General features: G+C 43.0%; 1 protein-coding gene across 1 annotated transcript in view; it reads right to left on the reverse strand.

Annotated features, from left to right (window-relative positions):
- Positions 1 to 24,985, reverse strand: part of AHRR (aryl hydrocarbon receptor repressor) — a 228,281-nt gene that overhangs the window by 17,409 nt on the left and 185,887 nt on the right. The window contains exons 5-8 of the mRNA XM_073332501.1: positions 10,087 to 10,176; positions 9,265 to 9,394; positions 5,498 to 5,631; positions 1,352 to 1,551 (exon numbers count right to left, since the gene is read on the reverse strand). Coding sequence (XP_073188602.1) covers positions 1,352 to 1,551; positions 5,498 to 5,631; positions 9,265 to 9,394; positions 10,087 to 10,176 — 554 coding nt within the window. The remainder of the gene's footprint in view (positions 1 to 1,351; positions 1,552 to 5,497; positions 5,632 to 9,264; positions 9,395 to 10,086; positions 10,177 to 24,985) is intronic.

A 24,985-nucleotide genomic window follows, 5' to 3' on the forward strand; every position in this document is an offset into this window, starting at 1 on the left:
TAGGTCCCAATCTCCCACGTTAACTGTGCATGAAGACAAACCCTACCATTCTTTCTTTATTAACAGAAAAGGTAGGACAGGGACATTGGCTGTGTAAGCGCCCCCACACTGCCATGCCAATGTGCCTCAACCCGGGACTGGAGGGACCCTAGAGGTGAAAGGATAGTTCATTCTGCATTCCTATTACATCCTTGCCTTTGCTGAGACTGCCAATAATGCTTGTGCTATAATCAGTTCTCTAATAGGAACTGGCCCGAGATCACCAACTCATTTCACGTAGCCCACTGAAAAGCTGGCAAGTTGTAGTGACTTCTGATCACCACTGACCTGGACTATATTCCAAATGTTGACCTAGAGGTCAACTATTTCATATTCCATTATCACCTTCAACTTTTCAACAATTCCACTGCCTTGTCAAAATGACATCAAGTGGTTAACTTGCCAGAAATATAACATATCGGTATATAGTACACACACAGCACACACAAAAACAATGCTAACGGCCAGATTCTGATAGTCGTGCGCACACTGAACAGTACCATATTCCACAAGTCGTCTGTCATCACTGGAACTCATGGTATATGGTACTATTCAGTGCAAGTTACAGAGCACAATCTAAACATTTTTGTAAGGTAACTCTCTTCTCTTCATGTGCCAATATATATTTAAGCCTGTATCTGTAATTTTCACTCCATGCATCTGAAGAAGTGGGTTTTTTACCCACGAAAGCTTATGCCCAAGTAAATCGGTTAGTCTTTAAGGCGCCACCAGACTCCTCGTTGTTTTAATCTAAACATTAAATCTGAGATTTAATCACAAAAGAGGCAGGAAATTTACCAAGGAGCAAATACCAGACATACTTTGTCCCGGGCTACACTGACTGCTGCATCATGTTCCGCCCCAGGTCAGCTAGCACAATTGTTGACAAGTGTGTTCCATTTTAAAGTGTAGATCAGGTCTGCCTCTCCCTCACATGCATCCAGATACACATACAGGCACATTTAGCATCCAAATGTTCCCCCTTCCTCGGTTTGCTACTAAGGTTTGCCCATGGGGTCATTCTTTAAACAGTAGCCATGCTACACACTGTGGCAAGTTGAGAACTCCCTCCAAATGAATGGATATATTTTTATTTGCCACTTTTACATCTAACACAACTATTTATTATGTTGATATCTTTTGAACAATAGCAAGGAAAGAACAAAAATATTGAAAGAAGCTAGATATCGTTATTAAGATTGAGAGTTTTTAAACAGAGGGATATTTAGAATAAGTTATGCTTTTTACATGTTTAATAAATATAAATCCACAGTAAGTAATGATAAATACTAAAAGGTTCATTTGAAAATACTTTGTATCCATTGTGGCTGCATCATCAGCTTTGTGTTTCGCTTTCACAAGCAGACTTTTCATCTTCAGCTCTGTCATAGAAGGGAGCAGAAGTGGTGCCACTATGCAGAATAAGGACAACTGAGGGGGTAATATTGTTCCTGAAGAGGACTTCTTCTTTTGTCCCAAGAGAAACTTCAGTTTACCTTGAAACTGCATTGTCTGTTATGTAAAGAAACAGAATAAAATCATCATAAGCATTCAATGTATAAAACACTTAAATGGTAATATGATCTATAGACCATAATGTTCAAATAATATTGAATATATTCACGTTCTATCTGTTCTAACACATACAGATAAACCCTTAGTATGTATTTCATTATCTTTATTATGTTTAATGTGTGGCTGTCCAAATCAACTTCTGAAACATGGAAAGGGGAGATAATACTGATTAGAATGGAGACTTTTTAACTAGCCTTTCCCCCTCCTGTTGCTGGAGTAGAAGTTCTGTATCATGTTCCATTAGCCAAGTCTAGCAGCTTATGAGGCATAAGTAACAGTTTCCTGTATGCCTCAGTCTGGAGCTGGAACTGGGTTTTTTCTTCCATGCTCTGATCTCTCCAGGATGAAGATTCCTGAGTTTTCTTCCTTTCTCCCCCATCCCCTTGTGAAATAATTGTGTGTATTCTCTGGGAGGTACATGGCTGGGGCAAAATGCAGAGGAACCATGCAGATGGGAGGGAAGGTAGGCTCAAAATGTCAGGATACTTTGTATGGGGCAGGAAGGGAACCTTCAGTCCCTGTCTGAAGACCTTTACCCTCCACTGTACCCACAATCAGATGTCAGGGATGGGGGGAGGTTTGGAGTTTCAGTCTGGGACTAGTGCCTTCTGCACAGTTCTGTCCTAGAGCAGGGTGCTAAGCAAAGATCAACACTGCTGCTGAGACTTGAGAAGAAAGAGTCTGGAGGGACAGACCACTGTATCTCAGGGCTTCTTCAACAGACTGGAACATACTGCAGTTCCACCCCTTTCCCTCTGCTGACATGGTCAGGAACCAGTGCAAAGGTTCAGGGAGGCATTCACCTCATTGCTCTGCCAGCTACGGGTAATGGCTTGACAGTGCAACCACCACAGCCCGGAGGGAGCACATGACATGATTGCCTCCAAGGTGCCTGAGAAACTCCTGAGATGGGAACCTGAGCTTTCTTAGTATTATCTCTTTCCTGGTGCATCGACTTCCACTCCCTCACTTCTCCCACTTCTCCATCTCTCTTTTTATCTTCTGACTGTAAGAGCTCAGCCAACAGGACAAATCTAACCTTGCAATGCTTAGCCTGCCAAGTTGCTCACAGCTAACAGCAGCCTGATCTCAGTAGAAGTTTGCCTACCAAAGGAAAATACAAGCACTCCAGCCAAATGTTTTCCAGAGCTACAGGAGTAATGCCTGGACCCAGAAGTAGCTAACTGGGTCATATACTATGCCCATGGCCTAGCAGCAAGTGAACTGCAAGCATCCAAGACAGAATATTTTCCTATCTCTTGCTATTTTTCTCTCCCTGTTTTTTTGTGTGTCTTGTTTTAACTTAAGAAGAAACAGGATTGGACTTTAATAAAAGACTCTGGAAGTTATCACCTACAACTGACTTTCTCTTATCTTCAACAAAGTTATCTGAGACTTTTAAAAATGGGTTTTCCCTTTAAAAGGCTCTATGCACAATTAGAGAGGGAGAGGGATTATTATTGTTGTTAACATTTATATTGTGATACCATCTCAAGGCCACAGCCAGGTTGACTCCATTGTACCAGGCATTGTACAAATGTATAACAGATGACAGTCTCTGTCCCAAAGACTATACAATCTAAAAGTTGATCCTTTGAATTTTAAATATTATCACTTGTTTTTTCTTTTTTTATCTTGTATATAGACTTAATAAATGTCCCCCCCCACACACAAAGTTCTTTGTTTAGCGTACAACAAATGAAACAATGCTTCCGGCAACACCTAAAATGACATCATGAAAACTCTACCAGTCCTCACAACTGTGTATGTTCTGGATTGTGTTTTAGAGCTGAGTTTGTAGCTTGGAGTAGGGAGGATTATAGGAAGCCTATAGCTTACTTCAGCAGCTGCCAGGATAGTGCAGAAAGAGGAAAAAAAAACGAGGAGTACTTGTGGCACCTTAGAGACTAACAAATTTATTTGGGCATAAGCTTTTGTGGGCTGAAACCCACTTTTTAGCCCATGAAAGCTTATGCCCAAATAAATTTGTTAGTCTCTAAGGTGCCACAAGTACTCCTCGGGTTTTTGTTTTTTTGGTTTTTTTTTTTTGGTGATACAGACTAACACGGCTACCACTCTGAAACCTGCATAAAGAGAGAAGGTCTCCTTCTCCTTCAGTGTCAACACTCAAGCCCTTAGACTTTATTCACTTCTTAACAGCTGACTCTAGATCAGAGACCTTGTGGTTCAAGGACTGTGATAAACTGAGCCACATTGCTCTTGCCTACAAAAGGTGAGTGTCTGATTATCTTAAATGCCATGTAAGGAACCTAAGGAAGAGTTTTCTACAGGGAAGGTGTATTTGGTGGGGAAGGTTAGATGGAAACATTCACCTTATAATTAGCAAAGAGCCTGTCTTTCTAATGAGTTAAAACATGCTTTTGTGCATTAGCACAGAGCACCACCAGGTTAAGGACAAACATTTGCTTCCATATTGGGGAGAAGGTGCTGGGAATTACATAATAAGATGGGGACTCAAACTCTGCTGTGGATCAGTGTCCTGAGCAGGGAAATCCCTTGTGTTTGGCAGTCCTCCTCTCCAGAAGCAAAGCCATAGGTAACTTTAGAGAATAGATATAAGTGTGTGTGGAATGAAGGGAGGAGCTGAAGGTGAGCGAAGAGCCTTCTGGGTCAGGAAGGGAGTATCTGGAGGGAACAGCATGCTTGGATGTAGAACAGAAAGCGGAGAAGAGAATGCAGGGCCTGTTTCAAGTAAGCCAGACAGGAATCTCATGAGTCAACACTAGGGAACACAACTGAAGATTCAGACTGCCATGAAAAAATACATTTGGTGTGAGGGGTGCTGTAACCCAGGAGGAAGACTTAGAGGAGAAGGAGAGTGTTTGCCTGTAAATGGAGGGAATGGTGAGAGCAGGAGAAGAGTTTCACAGACACCCTTTACAAATTGATAGAAAAGTGACGGGAAAAGTGTCAGTCAGTGGCAGGAAAATGAAGGTTCTGGTGAGGCTGAGTTTGTTGTAGGAGAAGGAGAAATTACTGTGGAACCCTCAAATCCTATCAATTTTTGTGATGCATTTCCTGGGGGGGATTTTCCTGTTATGGTTCAGACCAAGGGACCTTTTGTAAGGGGGATCTGCAAAACTCTGCCCACCTTGCCTGAAACTTTGAGCTCAGCAGTGCTCAGGGAAATCTTGAACCACAGCCTTTTCTCCACAGAGTTCTTCTTAGCTGATCATTTTAATCCTCATCTTTCATCTTAGCTTCCCCTTTGTTTGGGAGATGAAAGGGGAAAATAGAGGGTTCTAGGCTGGTGTACAAAAACACTGAGCAAAATGGTCACTTTTTGCCTCTTTAATTTTTGCTAGGTGGAGACATCGGTCATGATGTTTATGTTTGTGGGATGGAGGAAGAGAGAACGTATGAGGTCAGGACTTTTAAACTGAATATAAATATAGAAAAGTATTTTTCAAGTACTAGTATGTATGGAAATATACTCTGGGTTTCCCAAAGAATTACAGCTCAAGTATCTTAAGAATGTCCAATACTTACTTGTGTTCTTTTCTTATATAAAGTTCTAGTCAGCTGCATGCTGGAACAATGACAAAAATTTCATACTTTATAACTGAGTGTTTACAGTGTCCCAAAATAGGAGTGTTGTAACATTAGTACCGATAGATCCTTAACCACAGCAGTGCTACCTGTGTCTTAACTAATAGAGATTGTCATTTGGGACAGTTCCAATGATGCAAAATCATAAATAAAAACATTCAACTAATTAAAAAACTGTCAAAAATAGAAGACATCCTAAAATTGTATTTCCATATCAGTGCATGCAATTCATACAATCATGTTCAAATATCTTTAAGAGGTCATTTAAATTTGTGCTACTCAGCCACAGCTTGTTTCACAAAATTAGACTTACAAGGAAACCGGAAGTACTGTCCAACAGGCAGCGGACTCGACAGATGAAACAACGAGTTAAAAAGGAAGAATAATCTGTTGGCATGCTGTCACACTCTTGTGCCTTAAACATCTTACTGAGAATGTATTCTTCTCCTACAAACAATGTGGGTGACATATGTCAGATTATATGAACTCAAAATGAAAATTCTGTGTACATATTTGAACACACAGTTAAAGAAATTCCTAAAAAGAATATTTTGTAGTGAATATTCAGTCATGAATATTAATATCTGCTAGGAGTACATCACAAAACAACAGCTGTGCAATAAGCTTAAGTTAATTTGCCTGGGGGAACATAAACTTTCGTATTTTGTGACTTTTTGTGATTTTTAACTTAGCAAAATTAATCTTACAGTAACATAGAAAAGGTTTTTCCTTTTGGTTTGCTACACTTTTCAAAGAAAAGAGACAAAAAAGGAAGAACATTAGGAGAAAATGCTTATTGGCACTGCTGACAGGCATCAGTCAGCCAAAGGTTAGCTGATGCCTCCTGAGTTCTTTTGTAAAGCATGTACCAGTTATGAGCACCAGTGCATAGTTTTTGCAGTATGCATTTCTCAAAAGAAACATGAGTACTTCTCTAGAAGTGTGAACTCTGAGACTTACTGCAATTCTCTACTGTACATACCCAGAACAAAATTTCAGAGTGTTCATCACTGCTAATTTCCAAAATATATTGTTCAAATTTAGTTAATGTCTGCATACTGTTTTTACAGTTTGTTAAATGCCTAGTGCAGAGGTCGGCAAACTACAGCCTGTGGGCCACATACAGCCTGTGGGACCCTCCTGCCTGGCCCCTGAGCTCCTGGCCCCTCCCCTGCTGTTCCCCCTCCCCCGCAGCCTCAGCGCACTGAGCCGCCAGCGCAACGCTCTGGGCAGCCAGGCAGTGCAGTTGCAGAGCCGCGGCCTGACCCAGTGCTCTGGGAGGCACGGCTGTAGCGCTGCCAGCCACCGGTGCTCCAGACAGCGCAGTAAGGGGGCAGGGAGCAGGGGGGGTTGGATAGAGGGCAGGGGAGTTGTGAGGGTGGTCAGGGGGCGGGGGTGTGGATAAGGGTTGGGGTGGTCAGAGGGCAGGGAACACGGGGGTTGGATAGGGCAGGGGTCCCAGAGGAGCAGTCAGGAAGGAGAAGGGGTGTTGGATGGGGTGACAGGGGGCAGGCAGGGGTGGGGGGTCTGGGGGTGGTCAGGGGACAGGGAGAAGGGGTGGTTGGATGGGGCAGGGGTCCCAGGGGGCAAGTCAGGAATGAGAGGGGGGTTGGATGGGGCGGCAGGGGGCAGGCAGGGGTGGGGGGTCCAGGGATGGTCAGGGGAGAGGGAGAAGGGGTGGTTGGAAGGGGCAGGAGTCCCAGGGGGCAAGTCAGGAATGAGAGGGGGGTTGGATGGGGCGGCGGGGGGCAGGCACGTGTGAGCAGGTCCGGGGGTGGTCAGGGGACAGGGGGTGGTGGATGGGGTAGGAGTCCTGGGGGGGCCGTCAGGGGACGGGGGGGTTGGATGGGGCAGGAGTCCTGGGGGAGCCATCAGGGGTGAGAAGCGGGGTTGTCGGATAGGAGGCGGGGGCTGGGCCATGCCTGGCTGTTTGGGGAAACACAGAGTCCCCTAACCGGCCCTCCATACAATTTTGGAAACCCGATGTGGCGGCCAAAAAGTTTGCCCGCCCCTGGCCTAGTGCATTTTGTTTCATTGAGAGGTATTTATTTCTTCTATAAAGAAGGGACCATATTTTACAAAGTTCTCCAAAGACTGCAAGAACTCCTGTGGAAACCATAAGCTTCATGGGGACTGCTTTTGAAGTTAAAAGACTTGTATAAATTTTCTGAGTTTAAAAGCCAGCCATGGACTCCTGCTGCATGGTGCTGCTTGCAAGTTTCTTCCTACCCATCTGAAAAACCTATTAATGCTCCGTTAGCCTTCAGTGATGTATATACATTTTACCATGGGTCTGGTGTACTTTAAGTTTGTGAAAGGTCTGAAGGACTTCATACATTTTACCCAAATTATGACAGACTCCAGGAACTGGACAAAATGGGTTATTTCCAGTTAGTAACCCTGTGAGGTAGTTACAGTATCACCCCCATTGTCTAGAAAGGAGAACAGAGAAAGTGGGGCCAACATTTTCAGAAATGATCACTAGTTTTGGGTGCCTCCAATTTTTATGTGCCCAATTTGAGGCACCAGATTTTTCAAAGAATTCACCATTACTATTGACTTAAACTGGAGTTCTGGGTATTCAATTCCTCTGAAAGTTTTAGGCCTTGGGTAACAAAGAGCATTTTTTCACTTGTCAGAAACTGTTCTTACTTTTTAGCTGGACAAACATAAATAAAATAAATAAAAAAACTTGGCAGACTTCATGTTCATGTGCTGAGAAGGTTCTCTGGTCTGTAGCTGGAACGTGAGCAGGTGTGGCATGTCTGAGCTAAGGCTAGAGTTGAAACCTTAACTGAACATTTTCTGTTTTCTCGCATTTCTCATTAATCAAATATTATTGTTAAAAGATGTTGTATTTAAAAGGGCAATAAAGTTTCAACCTCAACTCTATATTGAAGTTTTACTGGGGATATTATTATTACCACTATTACTACCTTAGACAAGTCACAACCTCTACATACCTTAGTTTGTCTGTCTATAAAATGGGAATAAAAATACTTACCTACCTTCCGGGGTGCCCATTTATAAAGTCCTTTAAAATCTTTTAATTAAAGGCTTAATACCATAGAAGTGCAAATTATTAACAGTAGTAGTAATGGATACTTTTATTCCAAAGAATCCCACAATGTAGTGTTTAAACTTAAACTGATATTTAGACTATGCTGGGGGATCACTTTACCTCTACAATACAGACACCTGTGATGTGAAATGTGGTAATTATTCAGCAGCCCTAAACTGCACAGCAACACTACACAGAAATTTTGTATAGAAATGAATAATAATTTCTCCAGATAAAATTGCAAGGGGAATTTAGAGTGACAGAATGTAGTCACCAAAGAAGGATCATGGCTCAGTTGCTCGAGTTCACATCCCTCTTGTATTCTTAGAGAAAGGGAACTTTAATGACTAGAAGTAGTCATGATTTCTGTTTTATGCCTCATCTGATAGAAAGCACCTCTAAACAGCAGAGGGTGCCCTAACACCATGCCGGGACAGTACTGAATCAAGGAAAATGGACTACAGCACCTACTTGTTCTTTAGAGGTCTTTTATCCAGGTAGTTTAGTGTGAGAAAGCAAATGGGATGACAGCACAAATACTTACCCACTTTCCAGGGGTGCCCATTTATAAAGTCCTTTAAAATCTTTTAATGAAAGGTTTAATACCATAGAAGTGCAAATTATTAACTGCTGTAGCAATAGTGTTCAGAAACCTTCTGTATACTGTATTTTTGTGATTGAGAGAAATATTGATATGTTATTTAAAGACAAGAGCTTAGTAGGATTAACCATTTTTATGGATGATGAGAAGATCTACAGCTACATTCGATAGGAAAAAAAAAGTAATGTAAACTCTCACACTTCAAGGCATAAACCATTTTCTAACTGTCAAGAGTTAGGAAGAAAGATCCCCCATGGGCTCATCGTGTTGCAATTGTCCACTCTGAGGGTTTCTGCACCTTGGTTTGAGGGATCTGGCACTAGTCACTATCAAAGTCAGGCTGCTGGACTAGATGGACCACTGATCTGGATTCACTATGACAATTCCTATATCTCTAATGAATATTACACAAACCTACCTGTTTCTGTCTGCAGTTGTTGTCCAGATACCAGTTGTGGAGGATTCATGGCCCAGTGCAGTTGTTTACAGAAATCTTGGCGATCATCCACATGAATGTAATCGTATATATTTTGGTGCATTACATCAGTCTGAAATAATTCCAATAAACAATGTTTAGGATGTAAGTTCATTGGCTAGGGGCTATTATCTCTATATCCCCATTAGGTGGATGGTTGGTGGGGATATTGGGTCAGAGCTAAGATTGCTTGAGGAATATTATTTCTGAATTTCCTGACTCTCACGTTTACTTTTTATTTTAAACTACAGTATTGTAGTGAGGATCTTTTAAGCCTTAATTCTTAATTTCCTGACTTTTGTGCACGTGCAAAATATCCATCAATGTTGCATTAAGGTAATTTTTGCATTTATTAAAATAATGCTTGTTCTGAATGTTAAATTGAAGGGATAAATTACAATGATGAGTGTTAGGGGTATATTCTATATTTGTAACAGTTCATGTCTTTGTTTACCAAAGATTCACAATAACAGAATAGCTCAAAATGTCTTCTGGGATGTTACATAGAATACACATTCACCTGAATTCTAAAAAAAAATAAAAATAAAAAAATAGGAAAATTACAGTCCCATATCCTAATCTGAAATTGCCTCATAAATATACCTTTAGTCCATTTATACTTTATATCTAGTCAATTGTAAAGGGACATGTCAAAACAGTGTACCGTACATGATTTTAGAGAGTGTATCAAAAGAAAGTACAGCAAGGAAGCCATTACAAATTGTACAACATTAAGCATTCTAAATACTTTTAATATACATTTACCTGATGAAAGCCTAGATAGTCCACAATAGTTGATGATGCATAAAATATCATTCCATCTGAACTCACCACCAAGGCAAAGCCATTCAGTGACTGGGAGAAGGGAGATAAAATAAAGAATAAAAAAGTCAACAAAAGACAAAACACAAGAAGTAAAACTGGTATGACATTTATTAACATATTTTCTAAGCTTTTCTTTCCTAATGTTCAATTATGGAATAGCAGAAAGATGGAAACTAAAGTGTTGCTTAAAACAGACATTTATTAATTTTATTTAGCTTTACTCTGACCATGAGGTTAACAAGCAGCATCTGTACCCCACTGATTTGTCTGCTACATCATATGGACTAGTTTCTTCTGTCTTTACAATGAGTAGTTCCATCGATATCTATAGGACTCTGATGTAAAGTTGCTGCTCAGTGCAAGAGGAGCAGACTCTGCCCCTATACAATGATGGGCTAATCAAATATTATTTATCAAATGCTAAAGAAAAATAACACATGGGTGTATCTTGTCATCTTGATATATGGGGATTGATTTTCATAACTCAGAATTAAATTCCTGCATATCAACATGAGGCTATAATAGTTTCAAATATAATTAGGCATTTAAATAGCTCAGAAGTTTTGAACATTACATCTGTATTGCCAAAAATATGCAAGAGCATTCTCCTTCTTGGAATGACATTGTGGATAATGACCTGGAATGTGTTCTCTCTCCTTTTTTTAAACTTACCTTTTTTGGTTACACTTAATAGAGAGACTAATTAAAATGTAATAACAATGTGGTTAACCTTTATGATACTTGGAATTACTACTAATTCATATAACTGGAAGGTTAATGACATGAGCAAATTACTTGTCACCCATTTAATTTCAAACTTACTATATTCCACTAACTTTTCTGAATATATATTTTTGATACATGTACCTAATACAAAATCCTCTAACCAGAAAATTAACTATTGTGGGTAACACTTTCACAGTAGTACAACTACTATATAACTGCAGTCGTATTCTAAAGTGTAACCAATTTTTCAAGAACTTTAACAAAATACATATGTTGGCATAATTATATAAATAAAATAAGGAATATTTAAAGTAAGTGGACTAAGCAATGGAACTTAATGCACTAATATCATAAACCAATACACAGTAAAGAAGACAATATATGTAGAATAATATTATGCCAGGTAATGTAAGCAACAAGACAAGTATAAAAATAAGAACGGATGTAAATGAAGTACACTACACAAACATTAACACTGGTCATACCTAATCTAGATTTGTCTAATTTTGCCTACCTTCCCCTACCCCAGAACCCCAGGACACTTTTTCACCACAGAGGGACTGTATTTCAGAGATGGATTAATTAATTCCTGCATATGGTTTATATATCAATTGGTAAAAAGCATTGGGATTGTTTGAGATTAAAGTTGTATATTGTGACAAAGTTCCTCCTCTACCTTAGTAGATCTTGCGCTTATTGGTGGATTTGCTCGCCTTGGAGCTCAGTTTGGCCGTTTTCATGAACCCACAGTCCAGATCAACTCCTCCTGTGTCTGACCAGGAGCTGGGAGGTTTGGGGGGAACCCAGGCCCGCCCTCTACTTCGGGTTCCAGCCCAGGGCCCTGTGGAATGCAGCTGTCTAGAGTGCCTCCTGGAACAGCTGTGCAACAGCTACAGCTCCCTGGGCCACTTCCCCATGGCCTCCTCCCAACACCTTCTTTATCCTCACCATAGGACCTTCCTCCTGGTGTCTGATAATACTTGTACTCCTCAGTCCTCCAACAGTATGCGTTCTCACTCTCAGCTCCTTACACGCGCACCACAAACTGAAGTGAGCTCCTGTTTGAACCCAGGTGCCCTGATTAGCCTGCCTTAATTGATTCTAGCAGCTTCTTGATTGGCTGCAGGTGTTCTAATCAGCCTGTCTGTCTTAATGATCTCCAGAAGGTTCCTGATTGTTCGGGAACCTTCCCTTTACCTTACCCAGGGAAAAGGGACCTACTTAACCTGGGGCTAATATATCTGCCTTCTATTACTCTCCTGTTGCCATCTGGCCTGACCCTGTCACATATCCCCCCCCCCCCCGCTCACCACTACGGGTTGGGCAACTTGGGACATCAGGCAGTGTACTCATGACAAGCCATCTGCATTGCCATGGTGGCTTCCAGCCCGGTGTTGTATGGTGAACTGGAAAGGTTGTAGAGACAGGAACCATCTGGTCACCCTGCGTTCTTCTCTTTATTTCGCTGCATCCACTGGACGGGTGCATGGTCGATCACAAGGGTAAACCGTTGTCCCAGAAGGTAATAATGTAGTGTTTCCATGGCCCATTTCACAGCTAGGCACTCTCTTTCAACCACGGCATACTTCTGCTCTCTCGGGAGGAGTTTCCTGCTGAGGTAGAGGATTGGGTGTTCTTCATCTCCGACCATCTGCGATAGGACAGCTCCCAATCCTACTTCAGATGTATCTGTTTGTAAAAATGAATTCTTTGTTGAAGTCTGGGGCTATAAGCACAGGGTTACTGCAGACGGCTGTCCATAGATCCATGAATGCTTTCTCTGCGGCATCTGTCCACTTCACCATGTCTGGACCCAGGCTTTTATCAGGTCTATCAAGGGACTCGCTCTGATAGCAAAATGGGGAATAAATTGTCGGTAGCACCCCACCACCCCCAGGAATGCCAGGACTTGCTTTTTCTGATTCAGCCGGGGCCAATTTTGGATAGCCTCTAGTTTGTTTAGTTGGGGCTTGACCATGCCGCTTCCTACAATGTAGCCAAGGTATTTAGCCTCAGCTAGCCCTATAGCACACTTGGCTGGGTTGGCTGTGAGGCCAGCCCGTCTTAGCATGTCCAGAACCGCTTCCACCTTTTCTAAGTGGGTTTCCCAGTCGCGGGTATGAATAATCACATCATCCAGGTATGCCGCTGCATAACTGGTATGGGGCCGTAGGAGCTTGTCCATAAGACACTGGAAAGTGGCAGGTGCCTCATGCAGTCCAAAAGGAAGAACAGTATATTGAAACAGACCTTCTGGGATAGAGAATGCCGTCTTTTCTTTCGCATCTTTGGCAAGGGGAATCTGCCAGTATCCCTTTGTTAAATCAAGGGTGGTCAAAAATTGGGCCAGGCGGTCAACTAACTCATCAATACAGGGTATGGGGTATGCATCAAATTTGGATATCTCATGCAGCCAGCGAAAGTCATTATAAAACCTAGTGGTGCCATCGGGTTTGGGCACCAACAAAATCGGGCTTGACCACTGACTGTGGGACTCTTCGATGACTCCCAGCTCCAACATCCTTTTTACCTCTGCCTTGATCTCCTCCCTTTTTGCTGCTGGGACCCGATAGGGCCTTAAAGTTACCTTTGCCCCAGGGTCTGTGATAATGTGGTAATATGCTTCGGTGGTCTGACCTGGTTTGGTTGAAAACACATCCTGGTATCAGTTGATCATCTCAGTTACCTCCTTCTTCTGGTTTGGTGTCATATCAGTGGATATCCTGATCTGCTCCTGCATGTTATTTCCCTGGCTCGGGGTCTCTTGGGCCACTACACACGCCTCTCGTTGGTGCCAAGGCTTTAAGAGGTTAATGTGATAAATTTGTTCTTGTTTCCGGCGTCCTGGCTGCCACACCTTGTAGGTTACTTCCCCCATGGGTTCAACCACCTCACAGGGCCCCCTGCCATTGGGCCAAAGCTTGCTTTCTGCCGTGGGTACCAACACCATCACCCGATCCCCTGGTTGGAACTGTCGGACTTTTGCCTGGAGATTGTAATGGGTTCGCTGGGCCTCCTGCGCCTTTTCCAAATGTTCCCGTACAATAGGGGTGACCTGGGCTATCAGTTCTTGCATCTGCAACACACAGTCAATTATATTTCTCCCCTCATTGGGTTTCTCTTCCCAGATTTCTTTTCTGATATTTAGTATGCGATGGGGGTGGCGTCCGTATAATAATTCAAAGGGAGAAAACCCAGTTGAGGCCTGAGGTACCTCCTGGATTGCAAACATAAGGTAGGGTAGTAGGGTGTCCCAATCCTTCCCGTCCCGATTTACCACTTTCCTTATCATTGCCTTGAGGGTTCGGTTAAACCTTTCTACCAGCACATCGGTCTGCAGATGATAGACTGAAGTTCTCAGGGTATGTATATGGAGCAGCGTACAGAGGTCCTTCATTAGCTTTGACATAAATGGGGTACCTTGGTCTGTTAATATCTCCTTTGGTAGCCCCACTCGGGCAAAGATCCCCACCAACTCTTTAGCTATCGTTTCAGATGCCGTATTCCGCAGGGGAATGGCTTCTAGGTAGCGAGTAGCATAATCCAGAATGACAAGTATATATTGGTGGCCCTGGGCTGTCTTCTCCAGGGGTCCCACTAGGTCCATGGCTATTCGCTCAAAGGGGAACTCTAAAGGTACCCTCAAGTGGGGACGGGGACTGTGTAGCTGACACTCCAGGCAGGACGCACAGTACCTCCACATTTCTTCATGTACTCCGGGCCAGAAGAATCGTTGCAGGACCCATGCCAGGGTCTTCTCTACCCCCAAATGCCCCCCCAAAAAGATGACTATGGGCCAGACTTAATACAGCATTCTGGTGTTTTTGAGGTAGTAGGATCTGCTGTACCTTCTGCCCCTGTACTGGTGCAACCCGGTATAAGGGATTCTTCTTCATTATGAAGTAGGGTCCTGGTCCCATGGTTTTCCCTTCCACAGGGACCCCATCTATTTCGGTCACCTCCTTCCTAATGTTGTCGTACCTTGGGTCTTCAGCCTGGTCCCGTCCAAAATTTCCTCTCCTGGGGCTAATCTGCCCGAGATCTAGGGCCTCTGCTGCCTCTCCTGGTTCAGAGGCGTTAGGGTGTGGGTCAGACTCGGGTGCTTCTCCCTCCTGGGTGGCCTCCTTTTCAGCTGCTCAGGTCCGCCAACCTAAGAGAGTGACCCTCTGGCTTTGGGCCAGTATTCGGGTTCCCAAGGCCTTAGCTGCCCTTCTTTCCCCTTTTGTGTTTCTACGCTGTCTGGGAGTGGAGAACAAATCTGGGGATATTTCAGAGAAGGTTGAGGGTTGACAGTCTGCTGTGGGTGCCTCACTACTTTTAGGGCTTCCCCCTTTCTCCAATTCCCCTACTGGTAGTAAGTCTCCAAACCCTGGGAAGTCCCTCCCTATGAGCACCGGGTATGAGAGTTTAGGGACTACACCTGCTGTTACCTCAATAGTGTTCCCCTGAATCTCGATTTTTACTGGGATGGTGGGGTAATAACCAACTGTCCCATGGACGTATGTTATCCCTGGTCTCTTGGTTTGGGCAGTCTAACATCACGATCCTCTTCCACCTCAGCGCTCCGACTCCTGGTAGCTTCTGGTGGGCCTTCAGCCCCTCTCTTTTTCCACCTGGGCTCTCCTGGCGGCCCAGTCACCCGAGCTCTAGGGCTTGGTGCTGCTAGTTTAACCAGGGGTGCTTCTTCCTTAACTGGTCGGGTCAGCTCCCTCGCCTTTCTACCAGCATGACAACCTCATCGTAGGTGGAGGGTTCATTCTGGTTTACCCAGACGTGAAGGTCTGGCGGTAGTCCTCTCATGTACCGGTCGATGACAAGAACCTCTGGTATCTCCTCCGGACTCCAGGACTCAGTTCATAACCACTTTTGTGCGAGATGGATGAGGTCATATAATTGGACCGCGGGATTTTGTTTTCCTGGTACCTCCACTCATGCTATCGCTGGGCCCGCACAATGGTCGTTACCCCAGATCTGGCCAGGATCTCTGCTTTCAGCTGGGGGTAGTCTGCCGCAGCCTCTTCAGGCAAATCATAGTAGGCCTTCTGGGCCTCCCCACACAGGAATGGAGTGAGGATGCCAGACCACTGTTCTCAGGGCCAAGCCTCCAGCAGGGCTGTCCTCTCAAAGGCCAGGAGGTATGCCTCTACATCATCCTCCCGCGTCATTTTCTGCAGCCAATTGCTGGCTCGCATGATCTGCATCCCATCATGGCCACGGTTCAGCTCTGTAAGGGCCTTTACCTGGTTTACCGGTTCCTGCAACATAGCCCAGTCTTGAGCAGCCTGGTCATTCAGCAGGCGATTAGTCTCTTGCTGCAGCCACACTGCCTCCTGTTGGGCGGCTGACTGGACACGAGTAGCCTCCTGCTGGGCAGCTGTGGCTTGTATCAGTGCCCGCACTACCTCCTCCATTGTGGTGAAAAAAAAAATAAAATAAACCCTCTCCCTTTTTTTTTTCCAAACACCCTCCTTCTTCAGCCGCGCTGTGCACACTAGATCCCACTTTTAACACCAGTTGTGACAAAGTTCCTCCTCTACCTTGGTGGGTCTTGCGCTTATTGGTGGATTTGCTCGCCTTGGAGCTTCACAGCAGCCCTCAGTTTGGCCGTTTTCATGAACCCACAGTCCAGGTCAACTCCTCCTGTGTCTGACCAGGAGTTGGGAGGTTTGGGGGGAACCCAGACCCGCCCTCTACTTCGGGTTCCAACCCAGGGCCCTGTGGAATGCAGCTGTCTAGAGTGCCTCCTGGAACAGCTGTGGGACAGCTACAACTCCCTGGGCTACTTCCCCATGGCCTCCTCCCAACACCTTCTTTATCCTCACCATAGGACCTTCCTCCTGGTGTCTGATAATACTTGTACACCTCAGTCCTCCAACAGTATGCGTTCTCACTCTCAGCTCCTTGTACCTCTTGCTCCCAGCTCCTTACACGCACACCACAAACTGAAGTGAGCTCCTTTTTAAACCCAGGTGCCCTGATTAGCCTGCCTTGATTGATTCTAGCAGCTTCTTGATTGGCTGCAGGTGTTCTAATCAGCCTGTCTGTCTTAATTGTCTCCTGAAGGTTTCTGATTGTTTGGGAACCTTCCCTGTTACCTTACCCAGGGAAAAGGAACCTACTTAACCTGGGGCTAATATATCTATCTGCCTTCTGTTACTCTCCTGTAGCCATCTGGCCCGACCCTGTCACTACATATATATATATATATATATATATATATATGATATTGCTACTTTTCCCTTCCCTCAATCTGTGTTTTTATTAAAAACATGAACATTACAGTGGACAGATATATTAATTTTCATGCATTGTGGGGCCACGTTTTCAAGAGCTCAGTTCCCATAAGGGTGAGATTTTTAAGACTGCTCAGCACCCAGCAGTTTCCTTTGTGACATTTATGGCCAGAATTTCAAAAGAGCTCAGCTCTCCTCAGAACATTTGTCCGTAATGGTAGGTGCTGAGCACCTTTGAGAAATTTGGACCTGTGTGGCTACTCACCCCAGGGTGAACTATGCGTTAAAGAACCCGCGATGTGTGAAATGGATGGCTAGAGAGAGGTCCAGCAGAAAGACTTTAGGGTAGAGATCCCCAAACTGTGGGGCACACCCCCCTAAGGGTGTGCAGAGGAACATTCTGGAGGACATGGCAGGCCAAGGCCAGCCCTCATGGGGGGTGGGGAGGGAGAGCCTCCCAGCCTCAATGGGGCTCCTGGCCCCCACTGCAGCCCGGTTGCAGCTTTGCTCCCAGGCTCGACCCCAACCTCAGCCCCTGGCCGCAGCTCTGTTCTCAGCCCCAGACCCACCCCCACCTACGGCCCCAGCTGAGGCCCCCTTATCCCGTCCGCATTCCCACCCACCCACTCCGGGAGCCATAGCCTCGCCTCTCCTCCAGGATGGGGGCGCAGACAAGGGTAAGGGGGGTTCGCAACCCTGAAAAGTTTGGGGACCACTGCTTTAGGGCCTTGTCTACATTAGAAAATAGCACTGTTTCACCAATTGATTTAGCTGAACTGGTGCTAGCCAAGGGTTAGCTGTAAAGTAGACAAGGACAAACTGCAGTCAGGATCAGTTTAGCCAACTGGAGTTAATCCCTGCTCAGAACAGGCATTACCTCTGGCTAGCTGAACTGGTGCTGAGCACTAGTTTCTCCATGGCTATTCTTCCAGTAAAACCAATTGTGGAAATGGTCCTATTTTCTTCTGTAAACAGGGCTCTAGTCTAGATGCAACATGAATCTTACTTCCTCCCATTTGTGTCTTTCACTGTGCTGAGAGTATCTCTGTGGATGGTATTCTGTCATATCCATTTACAATATCAGATGGAGACAAGAAAGGATTTTTGGCATCTTGTCTCTTTGGATTCTTCTTTGCAGCAATGAAACCATCATTGATGTGATTTCAGGAATTTTATTACATTTTAAACATCTGGTAGGGTCTTTAACTAAAACCTCCAGACTAAAAACCTCCATAAAGATAAATGGAGCATTTATGTGAGCTCCTTTATGCAGGTGACTATACTCGCAATGTGCACACGGCAAAGAACTTCCCAGTCATCAACTATTCATTAGCTGAGATAGCTAGAAATGCTGACCTTGCCATCTGCTTCAAAAAAACCAAGGTAATTTGCCTGCCCACATCTGGGAAAGCATATACGAGACCTAGAATCGCTCTGAAACATAAGGCCTGATAATGCAAGGTACCGGGCGCCCTTAATTCCCATTTTTGTTGGCTTCCATGTAAGATGGAGGTATTCAGCCCTGTTAGGTGGTAGTGGACTTACCTTGTACGAATTTTGTCAAACACTGTTCTTATGGATCAAGAAATTGCTACTCAAATTATTAAGGGATGTTCTGCATCAATATATTGCGACATCTAGGCCCTGCACCATATTCTACAAGAGACTGAAGTCTGCTTTTAAAATGCAGAACTAATTTCCAACTCACTCCACAGCTGTGAAACATGGAAAAGCTACTGCTAATATTTCAAAGAACTGGAATGGCATTGGAGCAGTAGGAAGGGTTTGTGTGGGAGGAGACTAAGTGAATGTATGTATGTGTAGGGAGAGGTTAGAAAAATGTGGGAGGGAAGAGGGGTATTTGGGGAGGGTTGGAGGAGGCGAGAGAAAGAGACGGGGGGGTTGGAGGAGGTGAGAGAAAGAGAGACAGGGTGGTTGGAGGAGGTGTTCACGGGGATGGGGGTTGATGTAGTGGAGTGAGATTCAGGAGTGGAGTTCAAGGATGTGTGTATTTGGGTAGAGATGGAACAGAGCAGGGAAGTGCAGGAGATGTGTGGAGAGTGCAGTTACCCCTGTTTTTTCTTTCTTGTAACACCTACTTTCTTTTCTGCTTTTTGTGGGAAGATCTTAACTGAGAATCTCCTGGTTTCCCAATATTTAAGCCTGAGGTTTTGAAGCTCCATGTTCTGGAAGAGTACAGGGAATGGAAGGCACTGTTGTGCAGCAGGAACCCTAATTCCACTTTAGCAAAGTTATGTGTGATTAACTCAAGGTCCATGTTACAAAAATTGTACATTAGCTGGGAAATCTGCAGCACAATCCACACTAACTAAAAAACCAGCTGGAGCAAAACTTCAAAACTAAAGTCCAGGTATTTGGCTGTTTTTTAAAAATGTTATCTTAAAACACTACTCAATGAAAAGACATATTATCCACAGTAGAGAGGGCTCAGTACAGATGAACAGGGCAGTGCATTGTTGTGCTACCCCAGAAACAGACCAGGAATCTGCTTTCATTACCTCTTTGCTCCACAGGGGGTGACTGTGACATTGCACGCCATATGTTTATGGAAATATGTTTATAAGTGTAAATACGATGTAACTGGAGTATGCTTTATGCAAAAGGTCTCTTGTAAGGTATCATTACAAAGCTTATAATCTACTGAGTGTGGTCATCCTATTTGTATAAATGTATCATTCTTGTATCTGAAACTAGAAATATGAAATATAACTCTGAAGTCCTATTGTAATTATGCAAAGTGTGGGCCATTAATGGTGGTTTGGAATTGTGATGGCTCCCATCTACTAGGACAATTGGTTGTAAATGGCTCTGTTTACCTGCAAGCCTTCCTGTGAGTCAGGCCAGGAAGAATGAAGGCTTGGTGTCTCACAGGATATGTGATTATGTCACCTGGTACTGGAATCCATCTTAAACCTGGTGCTTTTCCATTTAGAGGGAGGGGTGGGGACCCAAAGAGACAAAAGATTCCTGCCTTGTGCCAAAACTATATAAGGGGGTGGAACAGAACAAAGGAGTTTCCAGTCATGAGAAAGCCCCTAGTTACCACCTGAGCTGGAGCTAACAAGTACTGTACCAGGGGAAAGGATTGGGCCCAGACTAAGAAGGAGTCTAGTCTGTGAAAGAAGCTTATTGGAACATCTCTGAGGGTGGGATTTTATCTGTAATCTGTTTCTTAATGTATTAGGCTTAGACTTGCGTGTTTTGTTTTATTTTGGTTGGTAATTTACTTTGTTCTGTCTGTTATTACTTGGAATCACTTAAATCCTACTTTTTATACTTAATAAAATCACTTTTGCTTATTAATTAAGTAAGTAATTAATACCTGGGGGAGCAAACAGCTGTGTATATTTCTCTATCAGTGTTATAGAGGGTGGACAATTTATGAGTTTACCCTGTATAAGCTTTATACAGAGTAAAACGGATTCATCTGGGGTTTGGATCCCACTGGGAGCTGGGTGTCTGGGTGCTGGAGACAGGAGCACTTCTTAAGCTGTTTCAGTTAAGTCTGCAGCTTTGGGGCATGTGGTTCAGACCCTGGGTCAGTGTGGGAGCAGACCGGCGTGTCTGGCTCAACAAGGCAGGGTTCCAAAGACCCAAACTGGCAGAGAAAACAGGCTCAAAGGTACTCTCAGCACATCAGGTGACAGTCCCAAGGGGATTTCTGTGATCAAACCTGTCACAGTGACATACTCAGCACCAGCCCTATATCTGGCTCAGTGTGTGCATCCCCAACACAGGCTGGAATGTTGGAGATCTGCCCATTCCCTGCCCAAACTTGTCCACTCCTACTGCATGTGTGGGGAAGGGAATATAGCAGCCCTATGGAAACTGCACAGCCCCCCACAGTATAGATAGCTGGCATCGGACAGTAAGGGGGCACCTTGCAGGAGTGTGTGGAAGTGTAGGAAGGGCTACAGACTGGTTCTTAGATTTTAGAGAATAGAGAAATATTAAAAGACCTTCATTCTGCAATTCTTTGTCCAAGCTGTGCTTACTACATAGTAATAAATAGTGTTTTATCAATAATAGTTCAATTGCCTGCCAAAACAATTTTCAAACATTGAGTATATTTACTTTTTCAAAAGCTTTCATAGTAGAAATTTGAGCAGTGACAACTAAATACAACTTTATTATCTAAGCTGTAAAAATAAATGATTGTAAAATGCCATTTGGTAAACCATATGGATTCAATGGCAGATGGAATTTCTAATCCAAGCTAAAACTTGAAACATGTGAGACAGACTTAACTATGCACTGCAAACACTTGTTTGTTTGTGTTTGGTTTTGTTTGTTTAAGAAACTCATATTTCTTACATTCTACATGAAAAATGAAATCACTTTTTTCCAAATGGAAAAAAGGGCTTGGCATCAAACTGTGGACTGTGTTCTTTTTAAAAACAAGTACATCCAATTATGTACTCACGAAAAGCTGCACCTGCTACTTAAATAAAAAACAATTAATATGTTCGTGCAAAGCAAGTTCACGGTTACTTTAGTGCCCACAGTAGCTCTGAGATTAAAGTTATCATCCTCTTTCATTATGAGGTTTTAGAAACATTATTAATAAAAAAGTTCTCCCTGCGAATGAAGACAAATATTTTGAGAAAGATAGGACTTCCTATCTTGGCAAGATCCTTTATATATCCTGATGTTTTTTCTGGTCCCTTAACAGAGAATCAGCCAGCAAATACTTCAAAGATATTTTGGTCAAGGTCATGGCATAGTAAAAATAAGAAAAAAAGATCAGTTCCAAGCCACATTTCTCTTATTACTCTTCTTTGAAATAAAGGAAAATTCACTAACATTGTGATCTCCAGAGACCACACTGCTATGGTTACTAAAGTACAACAGTCAAGGCCTGGAGCCATGCCTTGCTCAGAACAGATTTTCAAGTCACGCAACACGGGTACTAAATTTCCAGTGTCAGTTGGCTTTCAGTGTATCTAGAGCTGTTTCATTTAGCAGTCTGTTGATAGTCTTTGTATCACATGTGGGGTGGAGTTATTCTTTGATGATCTGAATAATAAGCTTCTGTAAGTGGTACACTCATCCCTGTCTTTCTCCATAATGATGTGTACTTAAGAATACTACTGGGAAGATGCAGTCAGCCTTCTTAATTTGTACCATAATGGATCTATCTGTTCCATTCCACTCGTGTTTTTAAAAATTCGCAATTACCCTGCACAAAAATCATTTTATAATCCTTAATTAAGATGCTCTTTACAAACTAAAAAAAATCAAGTCCTTAGAACTCTGATATTAAGCTGAAACTCAAAAAGACTATTCAAAGAGATACACCAATGTATCTAGTGACATGAAAGCATACCCTTTGCCAGAATAGTAGGATAATTCATAGCACTCCAAAGGTTTGTGTACATGTATTGTATCAACAAAGTTACTTCAAAGGGTCTACTTGAGCAAGTAAACACTGCCCTGCATAATTAGGGATTGCAGAACTGTACCCTTCATAAACAGTTTTTATCACAGCCTTGTGTACTAGGAAACAAAAAAGAGAGCAATTTTTTTTAAAAAAAAGCAGACATGCATTTCCATCATTGTAGCCAATGGAGATAGGAAGTGTTGATGGATAATACTTTTGTCATCGTGTTTTTGTATGCGTAAGCCCTTTGCACATGGGAAGCTTTATGGGTGAATCCCATGGAAAAGGAATACTGTATATGGGAGCTCTTTTCATAGGCAAAACTTTGCATGGCAATGGATTTGAACAAGTTAAAAATTGCATACCAGCTGCTTTGAGCAGGGAAAACTTTCTAGGGTGAATTTACTCTCGCAAATGTCAGATTTCAGCACAGAAAAAAATGTATTCTCACTCATTCTATCACTCAATGCTACCTTCTCTTTTCCCCAGAAAAAGCCAAGTCCATGTTCCTTCCTATCTGACTCAGTCCAGGTATGACTTCTCAGATCCACAAGAAGAGTTGTGGTACTTAGAAGGTTAGCGGACCAAGTCCATTCAGTGCTACCCAGAGCAAGGTCAATCAATGCTGACCTTTCAAACATCTCTTGTGCTAATGCAGCTCGGGAAGAGTTTGGACACTGGACCTCAAATTTACGTTTGGACAGGAGACCTGTGCCATCTGACAGGGAGGGAGGACCTGGAAAAATTTAGCTTGCAAAGTTTTTTTCATTTATCTCATGTTTTGCCAACACATCACTATCACAAGGGAATTGGATCAACTTCAGAAATACTTGTTTGTTAGTGTGTTATTTTACATGTTGGAATTCAGTGAGCGAGCTGAAATGTGACAGCTTGTCAAGAGGGAGTAGGTGTAATCAGCATCTTGGAAATGTGGTGGGAAAGTATAAATCAATGAGCTATGGTGATTCGTAGTTACAAACTTGCACACAAACACATTAGATCACAGAGAGAGCGGGGCGTGAGGGAAAATGCTACCGATGGCATGGGGTACAAACCATAGATCCCAACCATTGCCCTTCCTCTCCTTACATATCCCCATTCAGCGTGATCTTCTGAAATAACCTGAGCTCACTTAATACCTGTCAACTGTTTGGGGAAGGGGCTATTTTTTTACTATGTTTGTACATTGCCTGGCACAGTGGGACTACCACAGTACAAATAAACCCCTTTACCCAAGATGGAATTGAGAACATGGTCTATACTCAGACTGATTTGAAACATCTTATAACCCTGTACTTAGCTGTGTGACACTATGGTGCACTCTAGAAACCGATAAGTTCCATTGTGTGGATGGCCAAGGGATGAAATATACAGTATTAGGTTACAAATACCAGGTACTGGAAATTGGAATGTAGATTATGCTTCAGGCCCCCAACACAGAGCAAGAGTAAAGATTTCAGTAGGTTAATGAAAGATTAAGGAAATTGCTAAATCTGTTGATACAAAAATTATTAATGGGTAACTTTAAATACTCCAATATGAACTGGTTAAATGGTACATTTTGCTAGGTCTGATTCATTGTTACCATACATTTTTGCTTTGTAGACCAGCTTGTTTTGTTGTTTAACAGTGAGAACGTGATTCTTCTCTTTGTGTCAAGAATTACTCATGCTTTACTATCGAAAGTGAATGTGGGAGCTCCACTGGACAACAGTTAACATTACTGTGACAATCCAGGTCCAGACATGCCAAGGGGACAACAGAAGGTTTAAACCGCAAATGTAAGCAGTTAAATCAACTGATTGTATACAATGTTATTGTACTATAAAATATATCAAGTCAGGTCTCTTATGAAAGCTTGTAATGCATTGAACTGAACAGTCATTTTGAGATATGTATACAGATTATAAATGTATATTAAGACCTTTTTAAATTGTAAGTGTGGTACAACAGGGAGGAGAATCAATAAGACAGGAAGGGGCACGTCTCAAACAGTTTGCACAAAACCAGCTTCAAGACAATGGTAGACCATTAGAATTAATGGAAAGACAGTGACACAGCTTGAAACTGAAAAGAAACCCCCTGTCTTGGAAAAATAAGAAAGGCATGAGTTTTCCTCACTTTGCATATTTAGAGTGACTGAAGAAAAAAACCCTGAAAACCCTTAAAAATGGAAGTAGTTTGAACTGCAGAGCATCCACAAGTTGATGGACAGTCACTTGGCAGGTGCTGTCCATGAACACTGGCTCCCCTCTCTGGATAGGGATATACTGGGAAACCGTTCAGAGGCAATATGTAACTTGCATTAGGAAAGGGACTCTATAACATCTGAAAGTGTAAAGCCTGAGTTTGCATCTTTATGTTTATTTTCTGTGTAACTTGTATATGTTTGCTATTCCTTACTATTTTATCTTTGCATCTGTGATTTTTCTATTAAATACATTTTTCATTTATTTTTATCTCAAGCAGGTCTCTGGTG

This window comes from Lepidochelys kempii, chromosome 2 (assembly GCF_965140265.1).
Source record: "Lepidochelys kempii isolate rLepKem1 chromosome 2, rLepKem1.hap2, whole genome shotgun sequence".
NCBI lineage: Eukaryota > Metazoa > Chordata > Testudines > Cheloniidae > Lepidochelys > Lepidochelys kempii.